Source organism: Silurus meridionalis, chromosome 14, assembly GCF_014805685.1.
Source record: "Silurus meridionalis isolate SWU-2019-XX chromosome 14, ASM1480568v1, whole genome shotgun sequence".
Lineage (NCBI taxonomy): Eukaryota > Metazoa > Chordata > Actinopteri > Siluriformes > Siluridae > Silurus > Silurus meridionalis.
In genome coordinates, this window is record NC_060897.1 from 8806260 (window position 1) to 8829664 (window position 23405).

A 23405-nucleotide genomic window follows, 5' to 3' on the forward strand; every position below is an offset into this window, starting at 1 on the left:
TCTTTCTCTCTCTGACCCAGTCTTTCTCTCACTCTTTCTTTACTGCTAGCAGAAAGACGAAGAACATCTGAACTTTTGCTGTTTAATCATCTGCAAAGCGAATAAGTTGAAGAATTCTTTGCGGGAATAGAGCGAGGTTGTGATGAGAGAGAGGTAAGTGACTGGATTTAAAAAGAGACTCCATATTTGACATCTTCACCAAAATCATGCTCAACATTGTCAAGTCTATTATATTTGGATGTATTTATTAAATAGAGCTAATATCACAACATTTAATAAACAAGTATGAAATATTCTAGAGGATTGTCTTTGGCTTCCACATTTTAGACATTTAATATCATATCAGCTTTACATTGAAATGTTGTTAATGCAAATATTTATGTGCATTCATTTTTACAATAGGCTCCTCCTGATTTTCTTTAGTCTAAAATTTCTTTAGAAAGGGATTTGTTATATTTTCTATTAAGTTTTTTTGTTGTTTCTTCATGCACAGGATTGCAGGCCAATTAAAAAAAAATAACAAACCCACTTGAAGACTGCAATAGTCATACATGTTCACACAATCCATGTCTCATGGCCCGGGGGGGTCAGGTGTGCTTCTTGGCCCAGCCTGCATCTTTCTGAGAGGGAAGAACATTGTAAGATGTTAAACATAATGTACTCTATACTTTGTTCTCTCTGAAATAATAGTTAAATATCCAAAGTAGTTTGTGTGTATGTCTGTGCTATATGTATGCGTCAAACCCGAAATGGCAAAAGATTTAAGTTTCTAACAACAAATCTTTGGTCAGGAGATTTAAATCAAACAAATAAATAAAGCAACTTAGTTTGGCATAGCCTTCCCCTTTGATTTCTTGAAAAGATTAAGCCTTGTGGGTAGATTTGCTGTTGGCTTTGTATAAAATAGGAGAGACATTTTTGTTCCATTTGGTTTTGATGAGCTTCAAACAGTTCATTAGGAGGGTAAACATTTTGTGAACCAAGCCATGTGTAAAATCTTACTCCAAACATTCTAATCACTGTCAGGATTTTGGCATCCAAGAACGTAAATGAGCAAAAGGTTGCAAAAGTGGAGTAATTTATATTATTTATCCTATTTTCTGACCAATATTTTGGTTTTAAGCCCATTCAAAGCTTAATTTTATTCCATTTTGGACTTGGCCCCTTCTATATTTTGCCCAGAAGTGTATGTTTATGGTTTATCCAGTTTTACCATCTGTGTGTACATACTTGAATTTGTGTGTGCCTGTCTGTATGTGTGCCTTAGGCTGTAATACTGCACTGACTTCTGTCATATACAACTGGGGATCACAGCATACTTCTGCTATTATATCCCTCTGGGATCTTTCCAACCACTTCATTTTTATATTCCTCCATCTGCAGCCAATAAACATGATTCTTTTTGTACAATTTTCTAAATTATTGCTATTAAGCTCCCTCATCTGTCCCTGCAAATTGACTCAAATTTGATGGGGTGAAACAACAGATGCTTGTCCTCTTAGACACACTATACAGAGCCAAGAAGTCATGATTTTTTATTCTTCCTCATTTAATTAACTAATATTGCTTCCAGTGGTATCTGGGCTTATTTATTGTGTGCACGTCTGTCTGTCTGTCTGTCTGTCTGTCTGTCTGTCTGTCTGTTTTGACCTGTTTAATCAAACTGAATGCTGACAATTGTTTTTATAGGAGCGGAAACTTGTAGCTGAAGAGATAGAAGGTAGCACATTTTTCTAACTGGTGTTTTTTAGTTCAGTATGGTCTTCTTGAAGTAATACTGGATAATTTCTGTCCACTTCTTCTGTATCTATGTGCAATTAACACAGAGACTATATACAGTATAGACCAAAAGTTTGGACACAGCTTCTCATTCAAAGAGTTTTCTTTATTTTCATGACTATGAAAATTGTAGATTCACACTGAAGGCATCAAAACTATGAATTACACATGTGGAATTATATACATAACAAAAAAGTGTGAAACAACTGAAAATATGTCATATTGTAGGTTCTTCAAAGTAGCCACCTTTTGCTTTGATTACTGCTTTGCACACTCTTGGCATTCTCTTAATGAGATTCAAGAGGTAGTCACCTGAAATGGAGACTGTGTGAATCAGGCCTTCATGGTAGAATATCTGCTAGGAAACCACTGCTAAAGAAAGGCAACAAGTAGAAGAGACTTGTTTGGGCTAAAGAACACAAGGAATGGACATTAGACCAGTGGAAATCTGTGCTTTGGTCTGATGAGTCCAAATTTGAGATCTTTGGTTCCAACCACCGTGTCTTTGTGCGACGCAGAAAAGGTGAACGGATGGACTCTACATGCCTGGTTCCCACCATGAAGCATGAAGGAGGAGGTGTGATGGTGTGGGGGTGCTTTGCTGGTGACACTGTTGGGGATTTATTCAAAATTGAAGGCATACTGAACCAGCATGGCTACCACAGCATCTTGCAGCGGCATGCTATTCCATCCGGTTTGCGTTTAGTTGGACCATCATTTATTTTTCAACAGGACAATGACCCCAAACACACCCCCAGGCTGTGTAAGGGCTATTTGACCAAGAAGGAGAGTGATGGGGTGCTGCGCCAGATGACCTGGCCTCCACAGTCACCGGACCTGAACCCAATCGAGATGGTTTAGGGGTGAGCTGGACCGCAGAGTGAAGGCAAAAGGGCCAACAAGTGCTAAGCATCTCTGGGAACTCCTTCAAGACTGTTGGAAGACCATTTCAGGTGACTACCTCTTGAAGCTCATCAAGAGAATGCCAAGAGTGTGCAAAAGCAGTAATCAAAGCAAAAGGTGGCTACTTTGAAGAACCTAGAATATGACATTTTTTCAGTTGTTTCACATTTTTTTGTTATGTTTATAATTCCATATATAATTCCACGTGTTAATTCATAGTTTTGATGCCTTCAGTGTGACTCTACAATTTTCATAGTCATGAAAATAAAGAAAACTCTTTAAATGAGAAGGTGTGTCCAAACTTTTGGTCTGTACTGTATATATATATATATATATATATATATATATATATATATATATATATATATATATATATATATATATATATTTTACAGTCTACACACAAAACAAAAAGTAGGCTGTCAGTAAACACTTTTTACCATGCACTTTACCAAATTCACCATGCATTTTATTAGGAACCACAATACACTCAGTTATGCAGTTATCCAGTCAATAAAGTGACAGCAGCACAATGTATAAAATCATATAGTTGATCTCTGCGACTTTAAGTGATGACACAGTTATTTGTGACAGATGGACTGATTCGTGTATTTCAGAATATGTTGAATCTCCTAGGATTTTTACACAACACAGCTGCCAGAGTTTACACAGAACTGGGTGAAAAACAAAAAAACTTGATAATCAGGCAAAGCCTTGTTGATACGATGTGTCAGAGAAAAATGGTTAAATTGATTTAAAGAAAGTTATAAATGCTCAAATTTACATTTACATTTATGGCAATTGACCTTAATGCAGAGCAATTTACAAGCATTATGAATTCTTACAAATGATCACAAACAGTTTAAGAAGAAACTAATCAGCATACACAAAACATCAGACCTTGAGCTGGAATATCTACAACAGCAGAAAACCACATCAGGTTAAACTCTTTTCAGACAAGCACAGGAATTTAAGGCTTTAAAGGACACAAATGGGCACAAAAGTTAAAAAGAGATAAAAACTAGAAAAAGACTGGTGAGTCTCTGTTTATGGATGACAGGAGTTGAACCTGATATGGTCTTCTTCTGTTATAGCCCATCCAACAACTATTTTATGTACCATTTTTTTTTTACCATCTTTTGATATTTGATAAGATTTTTTTTTTTGCATTGTGCTACTGCTATACAATTAACTTTTTTAGACACCTGGATAAAATGATTTAGGAGTTTTGAATAAAGTAGATGCTGAGAGTAGATCTTATTTACAGTTATGTATCAAGGTGCATGACATACACAACCTTGTTGGTAAAACACATGATTATACATTTTTGTTTAAAAGATTTGAAGAGATTAAAAAGATACAGTGAGCTTATTTAATAAATAAATAGTTTCAGTAAAACATTTATAAGTAAAATTTCCCAACTTTAGACAAAATGTGCCTACATTATTATGTATGATTAACCCATAAAAACTACAAATCTGACTGATAGTAATTTGGTTTCATATAATATTTAAGTATTTCTTTAAATGTATGTGATTTAGAGTTGCGACAGGCCTTTATCGAGTTTGATAAGGATAAAGATGGGTTCATCAGCTGTAAAGACTTGGGCAACTTGATGCGGACCATGGGATACATGCCCACAGAAATGGAACTGATCGAGCTCAGCCAGAACATCAACATGAACCGTAAGAAACCATCAAAATGTCCATTGTCCATGTGTTTGTGTTTCTATATTATAATTTCACTTTAATATACCTTCAAATTATCCTAAATGAATTCATGCTTTTTCTCTGGTGCTAGTTGGAGGCCAAGTAGACTTTGAGGATTTTGTGGAACTCATGACTCCTAAACTCTTAGAAGAGACAGCTGGAATGATTAGCCTAAAGGAGCTAAAGGAAGCATTTCGAGAGGTGAGAGGCCACCTGGCACCATGCTGATGTGATCTGGCAGCATCTTGATTATTCAGCACTCTTTCTTTTTCAGGATCTAAAAGGCATTTAAGAAAGTCTGTTAAAAGAATACCTTTCCCAGCATATTGGTTTATTGATGTCATTTCTTAATGTGTGTGTGTGTGTGTGTGTAGTTTGACATGGACGGTGATGGCGTCATCACTATTGATGAGCTGAGGCATGCGATGAAGAAACTGCTTGGGGAAAACACCAACAGGAAGGAGATTGAAGCTGTGGTCAGGGAAGCTGACAATAATGGAGATGGAACAGTGGATTTTGAAGGTGAGTGATTCAAATGGACACACAAGAGAAGATAGGGAAGAAATGACTTTATGAAATGAACATTACACCCACTGATTTAAATTTTACACTTAAATGACTTACCTTTTTATTATTACTCTCATTTCACTTTGAGGTCTTAGTATATTATTTAAGCCACAGGTCAAGACAAACTGACACTGAAACTTCATTTATAAAAACGCCTCAAAATTGATGTAAGAGCAGGCACCTAAAGTTTAATAGAAGCACATGTAAATAATAGAAATATTAATATTTCATAATGTCAACTACCTAGTATTACATAACTTGCTAAACAAAAGCAACCAATATTTAAACAAATATACAAAAACATTTTTATATAATTAGATTGGTAAGCATTCAGCAATTTATTGTAATTTTTTTTACTTGAATAAAGTTATAGAGTGTTCATTCTTAACATAATTTAGTAGTAGTTAAAAAAAAAGACAAAATTACACACTGACATTTGCTGAAAGCATTTTGTTGCTTAATACATATGCAGTAGAAAAACAGTCACAATGGATTTATTTCTCTTGCATTGATTTACCCAGAATACTGTGACAGTGACAGTGATGCATGACCCTCAGGAATGGGATATACCATAGCCTCTGGTGTATAAAGTGTAATGTGACAATAAGCATGCAGCTAATGGTCAATTTCTGGTGCTATAGAACAACAGCAGGTTCCAGGATGTAAGTTTTGCAAACAAAAGCCAGAGCATTATTGTGTAATTATTTACACTCTTTACTTCAAAAGGACCATTGGGCGAGCCTTTTTAGAAATGTACCACAGTGAATGCATAGACGCTCTGATCTCGAATCAGTACTGTATATGTGTTTGTGTTTGTTTCAAAATGTATTCATAAATACACTGCTATAAAATTCAAGAGCTTACCAATTCATTTAAGACATTTTGTTTTTCTACATTAAAACAGATTTACACATTCTGCATCCTCTGACAGAATATATAACTATAATACTCCTCTATATTGTTCATATAACTTGTAAAATGTAGCATCACGTCTCTCTCCTTTCAGAATTTGTCCAAATGATGTCACAACATTAAAAAAAGAAGAAACCGAAGAGGATTTGAAGAGGTTAAACAGAATAGACAAAAAACAGCAACGCAAACATTGAACAAGTAGCATTGATTATCTTGGCCTAATTTATCAAACTGGGCATGAATGGATTTAATTATAAATCATCCATGTGAGGAAATTAGATATTCATAAAAATCCCAACAATTTTAAATACATATTCAAATTGGATCTGCAGTCATATCCTAATTAAACTTATAAATTGTATGGATTACTACACTTTTGTATGTTTTTATGTTTTTAGTATATATTAAATATACTGCAGTTTAAATTAGGGGAAAAAAGCCTTAATCAAACAATTAGGTTACTGTTTATTATGTAGATGTATGTGCTGACAGGCCTTTCTGTCTAAACAAAGCTATAAGCCTCAGCTTATTATTATTAATATTCCATATTATTGAAAAAATTTATTGGCATAGAAAGGAGTCCAAATAACATACACATTTTTTCCAGTCTTTAATTTCATTTTATTCAGTTTGTGGAGCTCTGGGTGTGCAAGTAAATAAGATGAAAAGGTGTTTCTTTTAAAAATGAATAAGAATATGTTTATTTTAATGTGGCTTTTACAAACTTTTGCACACGACTTCTCTAGAACTGCACACCTGAATGGGTTTATATAAGTGAGCTTTTTAACATACTAGGATATTTTATCAGTATATTATATATTTTATGTCTCAAAAAATTTTGAGGTTGCACTTATTTTCTAAGCAATTGAATTTTTTTTTTATTATACCTATGGGCCTCTGTGTGTATGTGTATCTATGTGTGTGTGTGTGTGTGTGTGTGTGTGTGTGTGTGTGTGTGTGTGTGTGTGTGTGTGTGCACTCTGATGGCTACTGGTTGGGTGTTTAGTAAATCCCTGCCTTCCATCCACATGCCAGATTTGTCTTTTTTTTTTTTTTGCATTCACACATACATCTGCCATTTTATATTTTACTTGAGCAGAAAACATTCAAATTTTCCTTGAATGAAATTTGGGTGCAAAGACTACATCACCAGGATGAACTGAATTACCAGAAACAAGACAAACCTAAAGATCCTAAATGAAGGCAAAATAAATAGATGCAATGTCTACTAATAAAATAGAACATTCTATATTAAGTTGAAGCATTCATCCTGATTTGGAGGGATTAAGCACCCACTCCCTTCCACTGAATGAATTACTTCTTTGGTGGATAAACCTGAAATGTTAGCTGACAGCTGTGCACCCTTGAGTGTTTTGCACGAATTAGGATAAATCCATAATTTTAACAAATCCCATTCTGTTTCAGGAAGCATGTGAATCCACAACGACAGTAGTGGAGGTCAGTTGTGGGACTCAGCGTCTAACAGCTAGTCTGAGAATCCTGTTCGCGTTGATCTGGACATTAAGCAGACAGGCTATAAGCAATAAATGCTCCTCAAAATCTACCTACATGCATTTTGAAATAGTAGTGATTCTTAATGTGTTATAGTGCAAAAGATTTTAATTTAGAAAAACAGTTTTTTGTTTTAGCACACGAAACAAAGAAAATTATATCACAACGTGAATTTGGACTACATTAAACTGTTAATAAATTCAAGATTTTAGACGAGAATAAACTTTGTTTCTCCAAACATTTAACTTAAGTTCTCCAGGCTTATAGCTACTCTATAAAGCCAAAGGCTTGTGGACACCTGAACATCACTACCATGTAATTTTTTCACCAACTGTTGCCACACAGTTAGAAGAATATAACTGTACAGGATGTTTTTTCCATTGACTCAAACTATCAGACTTAAACCTGTTACAATATGACAATGTCCATATTTACAAAGCAATCTCCTTGAAGAAACGGTTTGCCAAAAGTTGTCGAAAATCCTTACACGTTTTTACACAGAGCCCTGACCTCCTCCCTACAAAACACAAGCAATAAAGTAAAAAAAAAATAATAATTTTGGCAATAAAGATGTATCTAACTAAGGTCAGTACCAGACACCTGGGAGCTGCACAAAGCACCACAGATATCAAGTTAATCTATTAACTATCTATCTATCCTTTTCTGTCAGTACAATATACTCATATTTCTTCTTAAACGTACCGTTTTAAGCACCTCCAAAGTGGAGCAACTGTTAGTGACTCATCCTGTACCTTTACCAAACAACTGAAATCAGGCAGTGAAACAACCATCCATAACAAGCTTGAACAAGAATGCCGACTTTGTTCAGTGTCAGACTGACAGACTGTAATTATATAGTTGTCGGTATCTGTTAACTCATGCTAAATAAAGTAGTTTACAGTCTTTGCCATGTGCGTTCAGTTTTCTCTTAAACACAGAATGAGCAGATGTTTGAAAAGAGGCCATGACTTCATATGCCTTAAAGGAAACAAAGGTTACCGGTGATAGAAGATATTCAACTATGTTGACACAAACAAGTGTGAACAAAGAATAAAAAAATAGAAAGAATAAACTTTTACTCTTGCAATTTGCAAAAAAAATTATAATTAAGAAATCTCATCATGCTGGCACTTTGAAAAAGAAAACGGATGAGGATCCGTCATTTTGTTGTTTGTTATTTTAAATGTAGGGTCATTCACCTGGAGAGACTAATGACTAATTTGGAAGGAAATATGAAGGAAACCAGAAATGTATTAAAATTTATTTATTCCAAATACAATTGGATAACATTAAGATGCTTCAGCAAAGCGAATTCTTTATGATTGTCTGTTCTAAGAATTATTCCCAGACTTGGAAGAATTAATTAAATATATTCCCACCCACTTTGCCTGCAGCTCCAGATGTATTAGTGAGCCAAGTAAGCAGCTCTGATGCTTTGCTAATAATCACATCTGTTGCCTCTCTCACTCATATACACCATTTATTTAGTTCATAAATGTGAAATTACCAATGAATATTTGTGTAAAAACTTGTGCGCATATGTGTTTGTGCATCAAAAAGAATAAACTGATATACAGTATTTTGGAGTATTTTTGATATGCAATTCTGGAGAACTGGGTCACGACATGTTTTCAATATACTGTTGGCTCCAGAAGTATTAAATGTAAAAACAAATGATATCATTAGATGTAAAATGTATAACATATCAACAGGATGTGTCATGTTCACTGGCAGCTATGATGATGTCACTGTTACTTGTCTTAATTTCCTGTAACCTCCCAGGAAACAGTGTGGGAGTTTAATGCTGTGGTAAAATGAGGGTTTATGAGAAACTTGTTTTTTGTTGTTCCATGTTCACTTTCAATAGTATTGTTATATATATACATGCATGCACTATATTTTCAAAAGTATTGGGTCACCTGGTCATAAGTATGTAACGTGATTTTTGAGCATTGCATTCCACATTTAGTCCCAATTTGCTCTTATAATTCCCTCCACTGTTCTAGGAAGATGTTGCTCTAGTTTTTAGAGTGTTGTATGTAGGTGATGTAGGTGAGGAGGCCTGGGGTGCAGTCAGCGTTCCAATTCATCCCAAAGGTGTTCAGTAGGGATGAGATCAGAGATCTATAGCAGGCTACTCAAGATCTTCCTCTACAAAGCATGTAAACCAGATCTCCAACGAGCTCAGTTTGTGCAAAGGGGAATCGCCATGCGGGAATGGGTTTGGGTTTCCAAGTCCAAATGAATGCAAATTATTGGGCATCTAAAGTCATCTACATATTGCAGAACCGGTCAGGTGACCCAATAATTCTGCCAATACAGTGTATATTCTTTACTAATTCACTATTATCCCACACCACTGCTGAGTTGTCATTTCCAATTCTTCAAAAGGGATTGATTAATTATTCTTAACATTCACTCTCCACAGATCTTCCAGCAGCAATCAATGGTGTATGTATTAGTATTCATTTGCTCATTTTAATACATTATCTTTTCTATATTAACAGCCATTTGAAATTGATTTGGATAGCAGATAATCAACATAGACTGTGTTATTTAATAAAGAAATATATATAAGTGGTGATTTATGGGTCTTTTCTGTAAGGAGATGTTCATATAACAATTTTTGGAGGAAGCATTTATGCAAAGTGTCACTCCATAACTTCAGGTGAGTAAAAAAAATGTGGCTTGAATCAGAATGATCATTTATATCTGCTATATGTTACATAATGACACAATCTAACCTGCTTTGCAGACATTCTGCAACACTAAATAACTGTAAACTAATCTCAAGCATGTCCTTTAAATGAATTGTCACCTCATTTAATGCTGCTACTTTGAAATCAACTGTAAAGTGGTGAAAAATAACATGCTTCAGACACCGTATGGCTTTACATCATCCAATTGCTGATTATTTTTTGTATAACATTGTCAATGTTCTGTTCATCACTTAAAATTGAGTTTATTGGTTTACATACATCCTAAAAACATTTTTAGGCAAAAAGTGCATTTTGTTCATTCTTTTGTTCTGCTCCGAATAAGTAACTTCACACAACCGTACACAATATTAACTAAATTTGCACAAATTTCTGAAGAAAAATCTTTTGTATCTTTATTAAACTTTGACAAATTGTGCAAGGCAAATGCAAATATGACCCCAACTCATTAAAGAGATATGCAGCTAGAAATTATTCTTCATATGATTCTACAAAGAAAATCTGTCAGAGTAGAATAACAGGGCATTTAGACTGGTCCAGGTGAGAGTTGTATAAGGAGAATAATAGCTTATACTATGCTGCCCTGCAAGCTATTTGTCTTCCACAGCCTCCAGTACAGGCAGCTGGTTAGGTGAGAAGGCACGAGACCTGATAGACACATGGCAGAACATTGGGCTGGATTAAAAACCTCTGCCGCAGCTTACACACTGGTTCTGTGCATGTCATCTAAAACGTTAATCTTGTTTATTGAGAGCGTATGATAAGCACAAAATCCCTGTTGATATTTCCCTACAGCTGCAGTTCCTCAAGTAATGACAGCAGGTAGTGATTGCAAGTGCATCCATGTGTCTGAGTGTTCTTGTGAAACATGCCTAAGGGGACAAAATGTGTTATTTTAACACAAAAAAAGCACCTATCTGGATAATTTTTCATACTTCATCCTGTTCTGTTATAATATGTTATAAACTATAATGGGAACAACTTTCTGTAGTATATTCAATGGAGAAGAGAACTAAAAGTAGACCATAATCTTATATCCTTTTTCATATTACATACAAACACATAAGCCACATAATGTCCACTTTAATAAAAATATTAAACCTGCAGTTATTTAATCAGCCAATCATGTAGCTACAGCACAAGGAATAAAATCATGCAGATACAGCTCAAGAGTTTCAGCTAATATTCCCATCAAACAACACAATGGGGAAAGTCAGATCTAGCAAGATTGACTGTTGTGTATTTCAGAAACTGATTTCCTGGGCATGTTCCTCAGTATGGAAATGGGGCTTACACAAAAAAAAAAACATTCTGTGAGTGGACATGTGCAGCCCAACATGCTAAGTCAATGAGAAGTATTAGATAAAGTGACACATAACTTAAATAAGCATTTTTTACATACACTGCAAGCAAAAACAAGTCTCAAAATGCACATATAAGCTTGTGGTGAAAGGGGTACATTAGAAGACCACATGAGGCTCCACTCCTGTCAGCCAAAAACAGAACCTGAGGCCATTATGGGCACAGACTCAACCAAACTGGAAAGCTGAAGACTGTCCACCTGAAGATGTGCATGCTGTGATGCATGCTTTTCCGCTCACAACTGTTGTAAACAGTGATTATTAGTATTACTGTATCTTACCTGGTAGCACAAACCAATCTGGACACTCTAACCTCTTATTAAAAGGCATTTCCACCCACAGAGATTTCTGTACCATTCTGTTAATGCAGAAGATCGCAGGAAATTAGTAGTGAGTGAAATAGTCTAAGCACCCTGTTAGGCACCACCAACAACCCCTTCTTCCTGATTTTAAAGTTTTCCATGATTTGGCACTCGATTACAGGTGACTAGTTAAAGGTGACATTTGCTGATGGATAATCTCACCCCAAAGTCTCACACAGGTGTTTAATTCAGTATTATATGATAAGTATTATCATCATGGCCTTGTGCAGAGAGGGGAGGGGTCCTGGAAGAAAGCATTCCCATCCAGACAGAAATATTCAATGATCCAAAAAAAAAAAAAAAAAAAAACCAAACAAAGAATATTGAATTGCAACATTTCTATGAAAGGGTGAAAAACCTAACCAAACCATGCCAGCAAAACAGCACCAACAAAATCACAGTATAACAGATTAATCTTTTCCTATAATTTGTCACCTTGCTTTTTATATATATATATATATATATATATATATATATATATATAAATAAATTCATTCTCTCTCTCTCTCTCTATATATATATATATATATATATATATATATATCTGTATCTATATCTGTATACATATTAATTAAAGACTAGACAGACAGTAGATGAATGACAGTCAATGATATTTGTTTTTATTTTGTTGTTACATTATTGTAAATCAGACTCAGCTCCAAAAGATGAGATTCGCCTCAGCCAAGTGGCGAGGCTTGGCATGCCACATGTCAGTCAGAAGTGGGAAAGCTTCTTGGGGTTAAAAAAGTCTCATCTACAAACCGCTCCTCTCACCCAGCAACGAGGACACTTGCACTGAATCAAAGCTTCAGCGCAGAGAGGAATCCAATAGGAAAAAGAAAAAAAGAGAAAACCTAAGAGAAGCTCTGTCCATCGTGTTTTGAGTTTCATATGAGGAAACAAGCATTATGCATACATTTTATTTCAATGACGCGTGTACTGGTTTATTACACATGCCCTTTTCTTGTAGTGTACATAATTTCCCATTGAAAAGTTTTCACAAACAGACTGAAATTTAATTGGAGTAAGAAGTAAATGACTGGGATGTTTATTCATGTTTAAAATACAAGCTTAGTGAAATGCACCCCCCGAAACCGTCTTTTTTGTAAAACTTGATTGGCCCTTAGGACCTCACTGGCACGCTCTGAGCAAAGCTGATGTTTGCAAAAAAAGCAAAAAAACAAACCAAAAAAAAACAAAAACAGAAGAACAGTTATAATACTTAATTATAAAAAGAAATGCTGACATTAACACATTTGAAGTAAAATCCAAAAAGAATTTGGCAGCAAATGATGAGGTCATGTAAGGCAAACTGCACCAAACAAATGCACACGCACATTTCATGCGCACGCACACACACTGTCTCACGCGAGATAACGGACACTTCCTGGGTAAAAGATGACAGTTTCCTGTTCAAAAGGGCTTGGTGATGTGGCACATTGTGATCGGCCATGTGAGGACTGAAGGAGGTAAAATTAAACGTAGCCCTGGGTTTCTTTCCGATCCTCGCTTGTTCTGACTTTAGTCATCTCCTGCTTTCATTCCTCTCACCGATCCCTGGTTACGCATCTGTAAAGGAGACATTTCTCACATGCATATACACACAAACAACTTGAAGCTTCAAGTTTATATTTGTTAGAAAAAGTAATTGCCATGTTACTGATTTGTTACAGGCTGGTTTAGAGCAGTGATACGTTTTGTGCTATAGATACTCAATAGGTTTTTATACACTCCAAGTGTGCCATGTCGAGATTCACTGCAAACCTTTCCTTCACAGTCACCTATTGGCTGATGGTCAATTTAATTGAAAATTAAGATCCGTCATCGAAATGTATCTGCATGTTCATGCTTATGTGTAAACCAAAAGGTGAAACCAATAGCAGTAGGTACGTCCTTAACATATATCAAACTATTCTTGTGAGTGAACCCTTACAAACCTCATATGACATTTACTCTTACTGTGGTAGAATGAAAGGGGGCTTGTAGCATGGCTTACCTGGTCCAGTTCCCTCTGCGTCTCTTCCTCCATCCTGCGGATGTCATCCATGGTCAGGTCCACCCAGCGGTCCAGCCAGCAAAACAGCTGCCGGTGAAAATTGGTAAAGAGCCTCTTCTCCTGCTGCTCAGAGACAGCAAACAGAGTGAAATAAGAGTATTGAGGTGTTATTGTTGTCCTTCTCTTACACATACATAGACATATTTTAAGCTGGAAAGGAAATGTTTAAATATAACAAGTGAGAATATTCAGAAACCGAAAGTCCAACCCGAACATGAAATACAACTCAATTCTGGGCTAAAGAATAAATGGAAAGGTTTACTACCTTGTGAATAAAGTTCTCCACACGACCCTGCAGACCCCACCAGCGAAAATGCACAGTCACCAACTTATATGCAGTCATATAGGGACAGTTACTGTTATGAAGCTCTTTCTGCAAAAAAAAAAATAATTAAATAAGAAAAGAAAAAAAAAATGAATGAAAAAGACAGCATTTACATTTTGGTAAGAGTTTTGGTAAGTGTGTATATAGTACATCATTTATATTGATATAGTTTATTTCGCACACCTTCCATCCTGGTCCCAGTGGCCCCCTGCCAGTCTTTTCAGAGTGAAAGACAGCAGGATCCTCTTCTTGTTTGTAGTCCTAGAAGACAAAATGTATATGTACCAATAAACGCATTTTTTCATATATAGGTTCTTAGATGATTATCTAATTTTACTGAGAAAGGCAGTAGTGCTTTATACCACTATGCATGAACAAAACAATATGGTTTAAAGATGTATATGTGCTTTTTACTAGGCACATGAACATTACAACACAGTGAAATTCTTTCTTCGCATATCCCAGCGGGTTCAGCGCGCAGGGTCAGCTATTATACAGCACCCCTGGAACACAGAGAGTTAAGAGCCTTGCTCAAGGGCCCAAAAGTGGAAGCTTGAACCCCCAACATTCCGATCTTTAGCCCAGAGCCTTAACCACTGACCTTAACCTTAACCACATTTAAGTCTCCTGCTTATTCATTTATCCCAAAGACTTCATGTAAGGACATGCACGTTAGAAATTAGAAGGGAAAAAAACCTCTCATAACCGAAAAAGAAGAAAAGGACTTATTGGATGTAAGCACAATATTTCAATCCATAGCAGTTCTATTTCTTTTCCCGTTAGCTTTTCCTCTTGCTTTTTTTGAACCGGGTACATAAAGAAATAAAAAATAAATAATAAAATAAAATAAAAATAACTTCAGTATTCTAAGACTGCAGTTATTTTTATTTAATTTAATTCTTTATTTTTTATTTCTTTATGTACCAGGTTCAAAAAAAGCAAGAGGAAAAGCTAACGGGAAAAGAAATAGAACTGCTATGGATTGAAATATTGTGCTATGGATTGAAATATTTATTTCTCAATTTGTTAACCAGGTATTCTTTTTACCAGTATACATCCCAAGTATAATTACTTAATCACACCCAGACCTATATACTGGTTCGGTATCTGTGTTGTTTCAGTCAAAAAATATATAAAAGTGATTCTCCACAGAATGTGTACTGCTGACCTGTAATTAACTCCATTGATGAATTCCTTAATTAACTACCTATTGAATAAAGTAAAGTACTATTTGAAATGCCGTTAATGGGTTTAATTTGACATAAAACAGGCATATGGCTTGCTTTACATTACAAAGTGTGAGGAGTTGTCACTTGTCAGCCTAAGACGACAAACTACTTGGCACGAGTCAGAGCGAGCTTGTTGGCATGCGCTAAAGTTGGCAGTTGACGCACATAAAACCAAGTGTATGAATAACCCGAGTGAACACCTTTTCTGAATTAAATGGTAATGTGAATTTGAATATTTGGTCCATGACTGCAAATTTGGGTTAAATTCTGTTTTCAATTTGGGCCAATGTTAAAATACAACAATTTAGAAGCTATTTCACATTCAAACTTGATGAATTTCTTACATGTGATGAAGTATTACCTTTAATATAAATAGCACCACCAGGAAAACGAGTGGGTAATCATTATATAAATTATCCTGGTAAATGTATGATTTATAAGCTAAAAAATTAGCTGTTGCCTCATGAGGCTACTATTAATAGGAAGTTTGAGAGAAAAGGAAAAGGAAACTTTGGAATGGTCACTACACTAAGCCCAAAGACTGCTCTGTAATATTGTCTCATTTTATTATAATCTGTACCAAGAACCAAGGCAAACTGGTAATTCGCAACAGTCTGCAACATTTCTGGCTTTAATCATAAATCCCCGTTCTGTAATCTTAGCGTTGAAATTCAGCATTGTAAATAAGTTATAGGTCCCTTGGAAGTGGAAATAAAGATAAATACAATGTGTATCCTGCTGTACTAGCTGACAAAAATAAGCACTTAACTCAACATTCCTGGCCTGACTTACCGCATCATCCACCTGAGAGCGATCGGCGATATCGATCGGCACTACTTCGGTCTCCTCCCATTCTTCAGGGGGAAGTCCATGAGGCTAGAAAGGAAACAAAGAAATTAAGAATCAGAAACGGATTTTTCACCCCCCAATACAAAACTTAATATAAAATAACCTCTTTCATCTTACATTATCAGTTGTTCCCAAGTCAGGTTTGTGCCAGGTTTCAATCTTAATGAAAAAGTCATCTTTCATGTATTCATTCTAAAAGTCATCAAAAACAAGAAAGGAAATTTTAAATTTTTGTGGAAATATTTATCCAGTAGCTTAACATTTTAAATAAAATAATAATTAAGTAGACTTACTGTAACAACTGCAGCAGTGGTAATCCAGCAAGTGAAAGAGAAATGAAAAGAAGAAATGCAATCAACTGCAAATTATCCTGAACTTTATATATTAGAGATCATATATCTTAAATTTCATTTCAAGCAAAAGCTGTAAGTAGCACGATACATTTTTGAAATGCTGTTATAAATTTCATTGTGATTAGCTTCTCTGAGAGTATCAAATGTGATATCAGAGCCTTAATAATACTGTCAGATTAAAGTAGCCTAAAATATTTATTACCAAACAGGTTATTTTATTTTTCACAAGTATATTGTATTTTTGTTAAACAAGGTTAAAAAACCTCTTAAAGTATCATTATATATCAAAGTTGGAAGTATGATTTTTTTTTTCTCAAATCAATTTTACAGTTAAGATTCTATACAGGCGGTTCAATTAATAAATATTGCTAATTATTTGCAGCCAACCAAACATATTGCTATGGAACAGGGTTCAATTCTTAAACGTTGATAGTGAAATAGTAATTTTCAAATAAATGTTGTTGCAAATTCAAACATTCATGCAACAAACATCACCTCGATTTCTAAAACAAGACGCAAGGTTTTGTAAAATACTGACTGGTGCGGCAGTAAGGATAGGCATTCCAGGCCTTCTCATGAAACACCAGCGCTCCCTCTGGGGCAACCATCTGAATGAAAGTGGGCACCTTGCTGTAAAACATAAATTAACTGGTTACCAGTCCAGGTCAATTCTAAAACAAATTTGTAAATAGTAGCACCTCTGATCAGGAGGTCAAGAATTCACCCACAATCAAGCTGCCACTACTGGGCCCTTGAGCAAGGCTCCTAGCCATCAGCTATTCAGATGTATAAATGCGATAATTGTAAGTCGTTCTGAATTAGTCCATCTTCCAGATGCCATAAATGTGAAATAAAATGTTAATGCATAAAAACAAACTTTAAAGATAATGTAAAGTTATTAGAATAATAAATAGTTTTTCTCATAACCAACCCCTCATGCCTGCCTGATTAGAAAAAGGTGGTATGTGATATCTGGCAGAGTTTTAACAAAAATGTGAACAAGAATGCACAAAGACTGTGCAGATGTCGAAAAGAATATTTTTCGGGAGAATTATACCCAAGAGGATACAAAAGCTGCTCAGGAGATTGGTAAAGATAGTGGAGGCTAAAAAGTAGGCATTACATAGTTTCGTTTCTTATCTTGTCACACACTATTGAAACATAGTTTGTGTGATGAGGGGTACAACAGATTGCACTGAAGAGTAATCTATGATTGTTTACAAGTTGAAAGTTTAAAACAGTTGTATATCTTATATAAAATAAAAAAAAAGGTACACAAAATTAAAGTTTTTTTGTAGGTACCTCAGTTTTTAGGTCACGGTTTGGGTTAATTTCGGTACGGTTAGGGGGAAGGAATGCAAAACATAATATCGCTTGCCATTTTTTAAATTACACAGTTTATTATTATTATTGTTATTATTATTATTATTAACATTGTGCCTGCTTGGTAAAATAATATATAAAAATATATAAAAAATATTTTAAAATAGAATAAATCTAATTAGTGCAATACACCTTTTTTATATTGATAAAAAAATTAAGTAATCAATTAAATTGCCACAAATAAAAACTCAAAATTAAATTAAAAACATTGAATTAAATAGTTTACATTTGTTAGGCCTCATTTCGGTAATACAGATGTATATATAAGTGTGTGTTTTAAATTTAATATTTAATTTTCTAAAAATATGATCTACTTATTCCAGCATATTTTAACAAATTCTTGAGGCTGGACATAAAATGCTAAAAAGTCCAGAATTGCAAAAGTATTCTTTAGCGTTTTCATGTATGCACCAAACAACAAACAAAAAAAAAAAACGTTTCCAGTGTGGCCACGGCGACATTTTTTTTTTTTTTTTTTTTTTATACCCCTGGCGTTGTTGTGTATATGTTCAAATTTAATAATAATAATAATTTTTAAAAAGTGCGAGGCAGAGACTAAAACTTGTGGTCTGCCACTAATACGTTCCTGAGAGAACTTAGATTTTTTATGTTCCGCACGTAAAAAGGATTGTATTCAGCACACGTGCACCGAAAGCCCTGTACTGAAAGACTTCGGTACAAACACATGCACTGTTACACTCCTAACATATAGATGTGTAGATACTAATATAAATATATAGTATCTACACCTCTCACATTCCAGCAACCATTTTAGTAAATTCTTTATGAGACAGTACTAGAGAAATGAAACTTGGATATATTTTAGAACTTATATTTATAAGTTCATGTTTTGTCTGTTTGACAGGACCATACATAATTCCATACCACTGGATGCTAATCATGGCAACTTATGGAAAAGATCACTGAGGATTTAAGAATTAAAATTTTTGCTCTCCACAAAGATGGCCGAGGCTATAAGAAGATTGGTAAAACCCTGAAACCGAGTTACAGTTCAGTGGGCAGGGTCTGAAGTTTACTGAAGTTTTCCAAGACTGGCTCCACTTGAAACAAGCCTCGCAAGAGTCGATCAAAAAAGTTATCCTGCTGTGCATCAGACGGATGGATGAGTGCTACCAACATTAGAGGTTGCAGAAGTGCAATGTCTGCTTGTCAGTGTTTAGACCATACACCTCACACTGCAACAAGTCAGCTTGCATGGCGGTCTTCCCAGAAGAAAGACTCTTCTGAAGCTGGCTTACAAGAAAGCCTGCAAACAGTTTGCTGAAGACAACCCTCTTCAAGAGCATGAATTACTGGAACCATGTCCTGGGGTCTGATAAGATAAGATGATGACGCCCTGGTGAGGAGTGCCAAGGAAATTGTGTCTTGCCTACAGTAAAGCATGGTGGTGGTAGCATCATGGTTTGGGGCTGCATGAGTGCTGCTGGTACTGGGGAGCTGTGGTTCATTAAGGGAAACATGGATCACAACGTGTTGACATTCTGAAGCAGGACATAATGCCCTCCCTTCGGGAACTGGGCCGAAAGACAGTTTTAAAACATAACGACCCCAAACACACCACCAAGATGACAACTGCCTTGCTGAGTAAGCTGAAGGTAAATGAGTGGCCCAGTATGTGTTCAGACCTGAACCCTATTGAGCGCCTGTGTGGCATCCTCAATCATCATGCTTAAGTGGAAGAGGATCCCAGCAGCAACCTGTGCAACTCTGGTGAATTCCATGCCCAGGAGGATTAAAGCAGTGCTAAATAACGATGGCGCTCACACTAAATATTGACAATTTGGACACAGTTCTGACATGTTCACTTAGTGCGTACTCCCTTTGTAGCCGGTTATTATACAATAATTGCTGTATGTCGAGTTATTTTCAGAGGAAAGTAAATATTTACTGCTACACAAGCTGCACATTGACTACTCTAAAAATATCCAACTTTCATTTCTATAGTATTGTCCCTTGAGATATACTATAGAAAATGGTTGCTGAAATGTGAGGGGTGAACTTCCCTTTGAGAGATACTGTATAAAGAATCTATTCACACTCAACTGAAGCTGGAGTTGGCTCGAAACTCTAGCAAACATCTTGACATTTGCTGTTGCAGTCACCATATTCATAGAACATGACTGGAGGCGCAACACAAATGTGTGTTAGGTAAAAAATGACTAATCTTACTTCAGAAGAAAATACACAGAACTTTAACAAAAGCAGAAAATATACTGTGATACTTTCCCTCAAAAACTATTGATTCCAATTCAACTGCTTTCCTCATCCGTTCCACCTATTTGGCAATTACATTTCTACATTTAAGTGCGCAAAAAAACACAAATACACTTCACACTTTGGCCTGCAAACAACACAAACAGTGTTTCATCAGAAGCAGAAATAAACTCCACCATTATAAGGAGAGCAAGTCAATATCATCTAAGCAACTTTTATACTCTTTGCTAAGATCAAGTTCCAAGATGTCCCACATGCAGAGCTATGGGGCATGAAGGATGTGATGCACTGTGGCTTGCTAAAAATGTTTTGTATCTAGTCAGGTGGAAACATGTATTGGATAGTAAATATAAATAAAAACATCATTTCCTGAATGAAGCACAGACTTGCAGTCCGTCCTTTATTCAGTCCTCAAATTATATATTCAGACTACATGATAAGAAGTTTTAGTTAAACACAAGCACTAACCCGGTGCACCATTTCCCTCCCAACCCATTTTACAATTGTCAGTAAACACACTGAGGAGAGATGTGTGTACCTGTGTATGTGGTAGATTTTGTGGGTGTACTGGCCCTTCTCCCCTTCCTTCTCGTACGGTTCATTTCGGAGGACTTCGATTCCTTCTCCCCCTCCTGTGTTGTTCTTACTGGCCTCTGCCACCGAGTACAGCTGGCCAACCTGGTACTGATTGGGATTACACAAGCAACTAAGGCAACAAGCACAACCACAAAACTGCCTGAATCATGAAGTGCACAAGAACGCAGATAAGAGCGGCCTTTCAAGGCCTCCAAAGACCATGCTTTCCCAATGCTGACACGCTATACTGAATCATAATGTTTTTTTCCTCCATGACACCATGTTCAACTTATCCAGCTGTTATTTTTGAGTCAGAAGTCTTACACACTACAACTCCAGCAGCAGATCCTGGAGTGACCACTTAGAAAAAATCATGCAGCTATTGATCTAAAGATCTAAAAAGTACTGGTGGTCTTGTGATTGAGTTGTTGTTGTTTTTTTTACTTACCTCTTCTACTGAGCATGGCAGCACCACTTGACTGAAAAAGACATGAACAGAAAGAAATAGATCACGTTGACTAGCTCAAATATTGATCAGTGCTTTGTCTTCCCACCAGCTTTCAGACTAATCCCGCCTCCTGCACCGGGATTGGTTCAATTTTTATCCGCGCAGCCAATCAGAAATTTCAAAAATCATTCTACCGCCTGAAGGTATAAACTATCGGCAAATACGAGCGCAAGACGCGCTGTTTTCCGGAATACGGGTACACGAGAAATATCCCCGGCCACTCCAACGCCTTGCTCCTGTACCGGGTGTGAAGCCGCTTTTTTGCACCGTTAGCTGGCTAAGCTAGCTTTTCCCGTTACTTATATAGGATCAGGGCAGGATTCAATCCGGATATAAAACGGATGAATTTGCCTAACGGAGCTTTAGCCAGCAGGCTACATTTCTCATCCAGATGCTAATGCTAGCGCAGGACAAATAAGCTGCCCCCCACCTTCCTCCTCCCTCCCCCCTGCCCCCAATCACTGACTCGCATTCATTGTTATGTAACTCGAAGCTCGGGATAAAACAGAAAAAATATCATAATCCGTATTAAAAACACGCTGTTCGTATTTGTGCAAAAATGATCCGCTAGAGTTACTCACTATTCTTTGACGAGTACCATGCCGAAGTCGCACACGACCGCACATCCGACAAGAAGCTCTCGGGCGGCGGAAATTGGACAGGCGCGTTGGCGTGTGTCATCGGGAAAGTGGGCGGGGTTTCAAGGGTCAAGGGAGGCTGTAGAGAGTCGTGTATGTAATGTACTGGTGCAGCATTAGTCGGGGTAAAAAAAAATACCATAATAAAATAAATAAATAAATAATAATATATATAACTAAGCCCATCAACAATTTGTCAGCCTTCATCTACCCAATTCATCTATAAAGAAACCAACACTGCACAACCAGTATAGTGTTTTTGCCTGCAGATACGAGTGTATCCTGAAATATCCCATGAAAAAAAGAGTTAGAGCTACCTCTGCTGCAGAGGATAAGGTAATTAGAATTACCAGGCGATTTACACAAATGCCTTTCAGAGTTCTAGTTCAGACATATTTCAACATCCACTGTTCAGAGCAGACAAAGTGATTCAGGCCTTCATGTTCAATTTACGGAAAACAACCCTTTACTTCACAACAACGACAAGAAGATACTTGCTTGGGCCAAGAAACAAAGTAATGGGCATTAGATCAGTGGAAAACTGTCCATTAGTTTGATTTTTGGTTCTACCCACCGTGTCTTTGTTAGACGTAAAAAGGGTGTTCATAAATGTGTGGTTGTCAATGTGCAGCATGGACACCACCAAATTCAACCCTGAAGCAAACCCACCATGGACGATTAGCGTGATGTAAAGGTGTGATGATGATTCAGCTTGGGAAACTAAAACATGTCCAGTTTCACTGTAACCATTAATTTTTTAGTCTTTATTCCTGTGTTCAAAGGTTCTAAAACGTGTCTATAAAACAAGAGCTCCCTGTCTGGTGCACTTTATACCCAGTGTATAGACTGAGGATTGACTGAGGATTGCATGAATCCTCAATAATCGTATTTCTTTAGTCGATAAATTACGTATTCCAACCCGGAAGCAAACCCACCATGGATGATTAACGTGATGTAAAGGTGTGATAATGGTGCTGTTTTCCACCAGCAACTTGTCAGCCTTCATCTAACCAGTTCAACCATGAAGAGACTATCACTGCACAACCAGAATAGTGTGTTTTAGCATCAGATATGAGTTTATCGGGAAATATCCCAAGAAAGGAAGACGGTCAATGGATGTGTGGTTCCCATTGTGCAACATGGAGGAGGAGTTGTGGTGATGGGGGGGCATAGTATTGCAGTGGTGTTATGTATATATGTGTTATTAATATATGTGTATACTACACATATATTAAATATGTGTAGTAGACGCTTAGCTAGATGGGATTTTAAATTTTAACTTGCAAAATACACTATTAACGGCAAAAAAGAGTGTCACTTGACCGTAACCCCTTACATGTGGTTCTCCCAAAATCACTTGCTACAAAGTTGAAAGAAAAGGTTGGGGCTAAATCAATTTAAACTGAACCCTAGTGGATTTTCAGTGTGGTT

The 23405-nt window shown here is 36.3% G+C and overlaps 2 protein-coding genes across 2 annotated transcripts; one reads left to right on the forward strand and one right to left on the reverse strand.

Moving 5' to 3' along the window:
- The first annotated feature begins 21 nt into the window (after positions 1 to 21).
- On the forward strand, positions 22 to 9959 carry cabp5b (calcium binding protein 5b). Its single transcript, XM_046866339.1, has 7 exons — positions 22 to 153; positions 494 to 638; positions 1690 to 1720; positions 4224 to 4367; positions 4483 to 4592; positions 4766 to 4913; positions 5965 to 9959. The coding sequence occupies exons 2-7, from the start codon at positions 552 to 554 to the stop codon at positions 5991 to 5993; spliced, it is 549 nt and encodes a 182-aa protein (XP_046722295.1). The 5' UTR covers positions 22 to 153; positions 494 to 551; the 3' UTR covers positions 5994 to 9959.
- Positions 9960 to 12420: 2461 nt separating this feature from the next.
- pitpnbl (phosphatidylinositol transfer protein, beta, like) lies at positions 12421 to 22028 on the reverse strand. Its single transcript, XM_046866724.1, has 11 exons — positions 21918 to 22028; positions 21277 to 21307; positions 20791 to 20936; positions 17173 to 17264; positions 16575 to 16582; positions 16399 to 16473; positions 16225 to 16308; positions 14387 to 14464; positions 14144 to 14251; positions 13819 to 13941; positions 12421 to 13391 (listed from the first exon to the last, which is right to left on the reverse strand). Exons 1-11 carry the CDS (start codon positions 21935 to 21937, stop codon positions 13344 to 13346), a joined length of 813 nt encoding a protein of 270 aa, XP_046722680.1. The 5' UTR covers positions 21938 to 22028; the 3' UTR covers positions 12421 to 13343.
- Positions 22029 to 23405: the final 1377 nt, after the last annotated feature.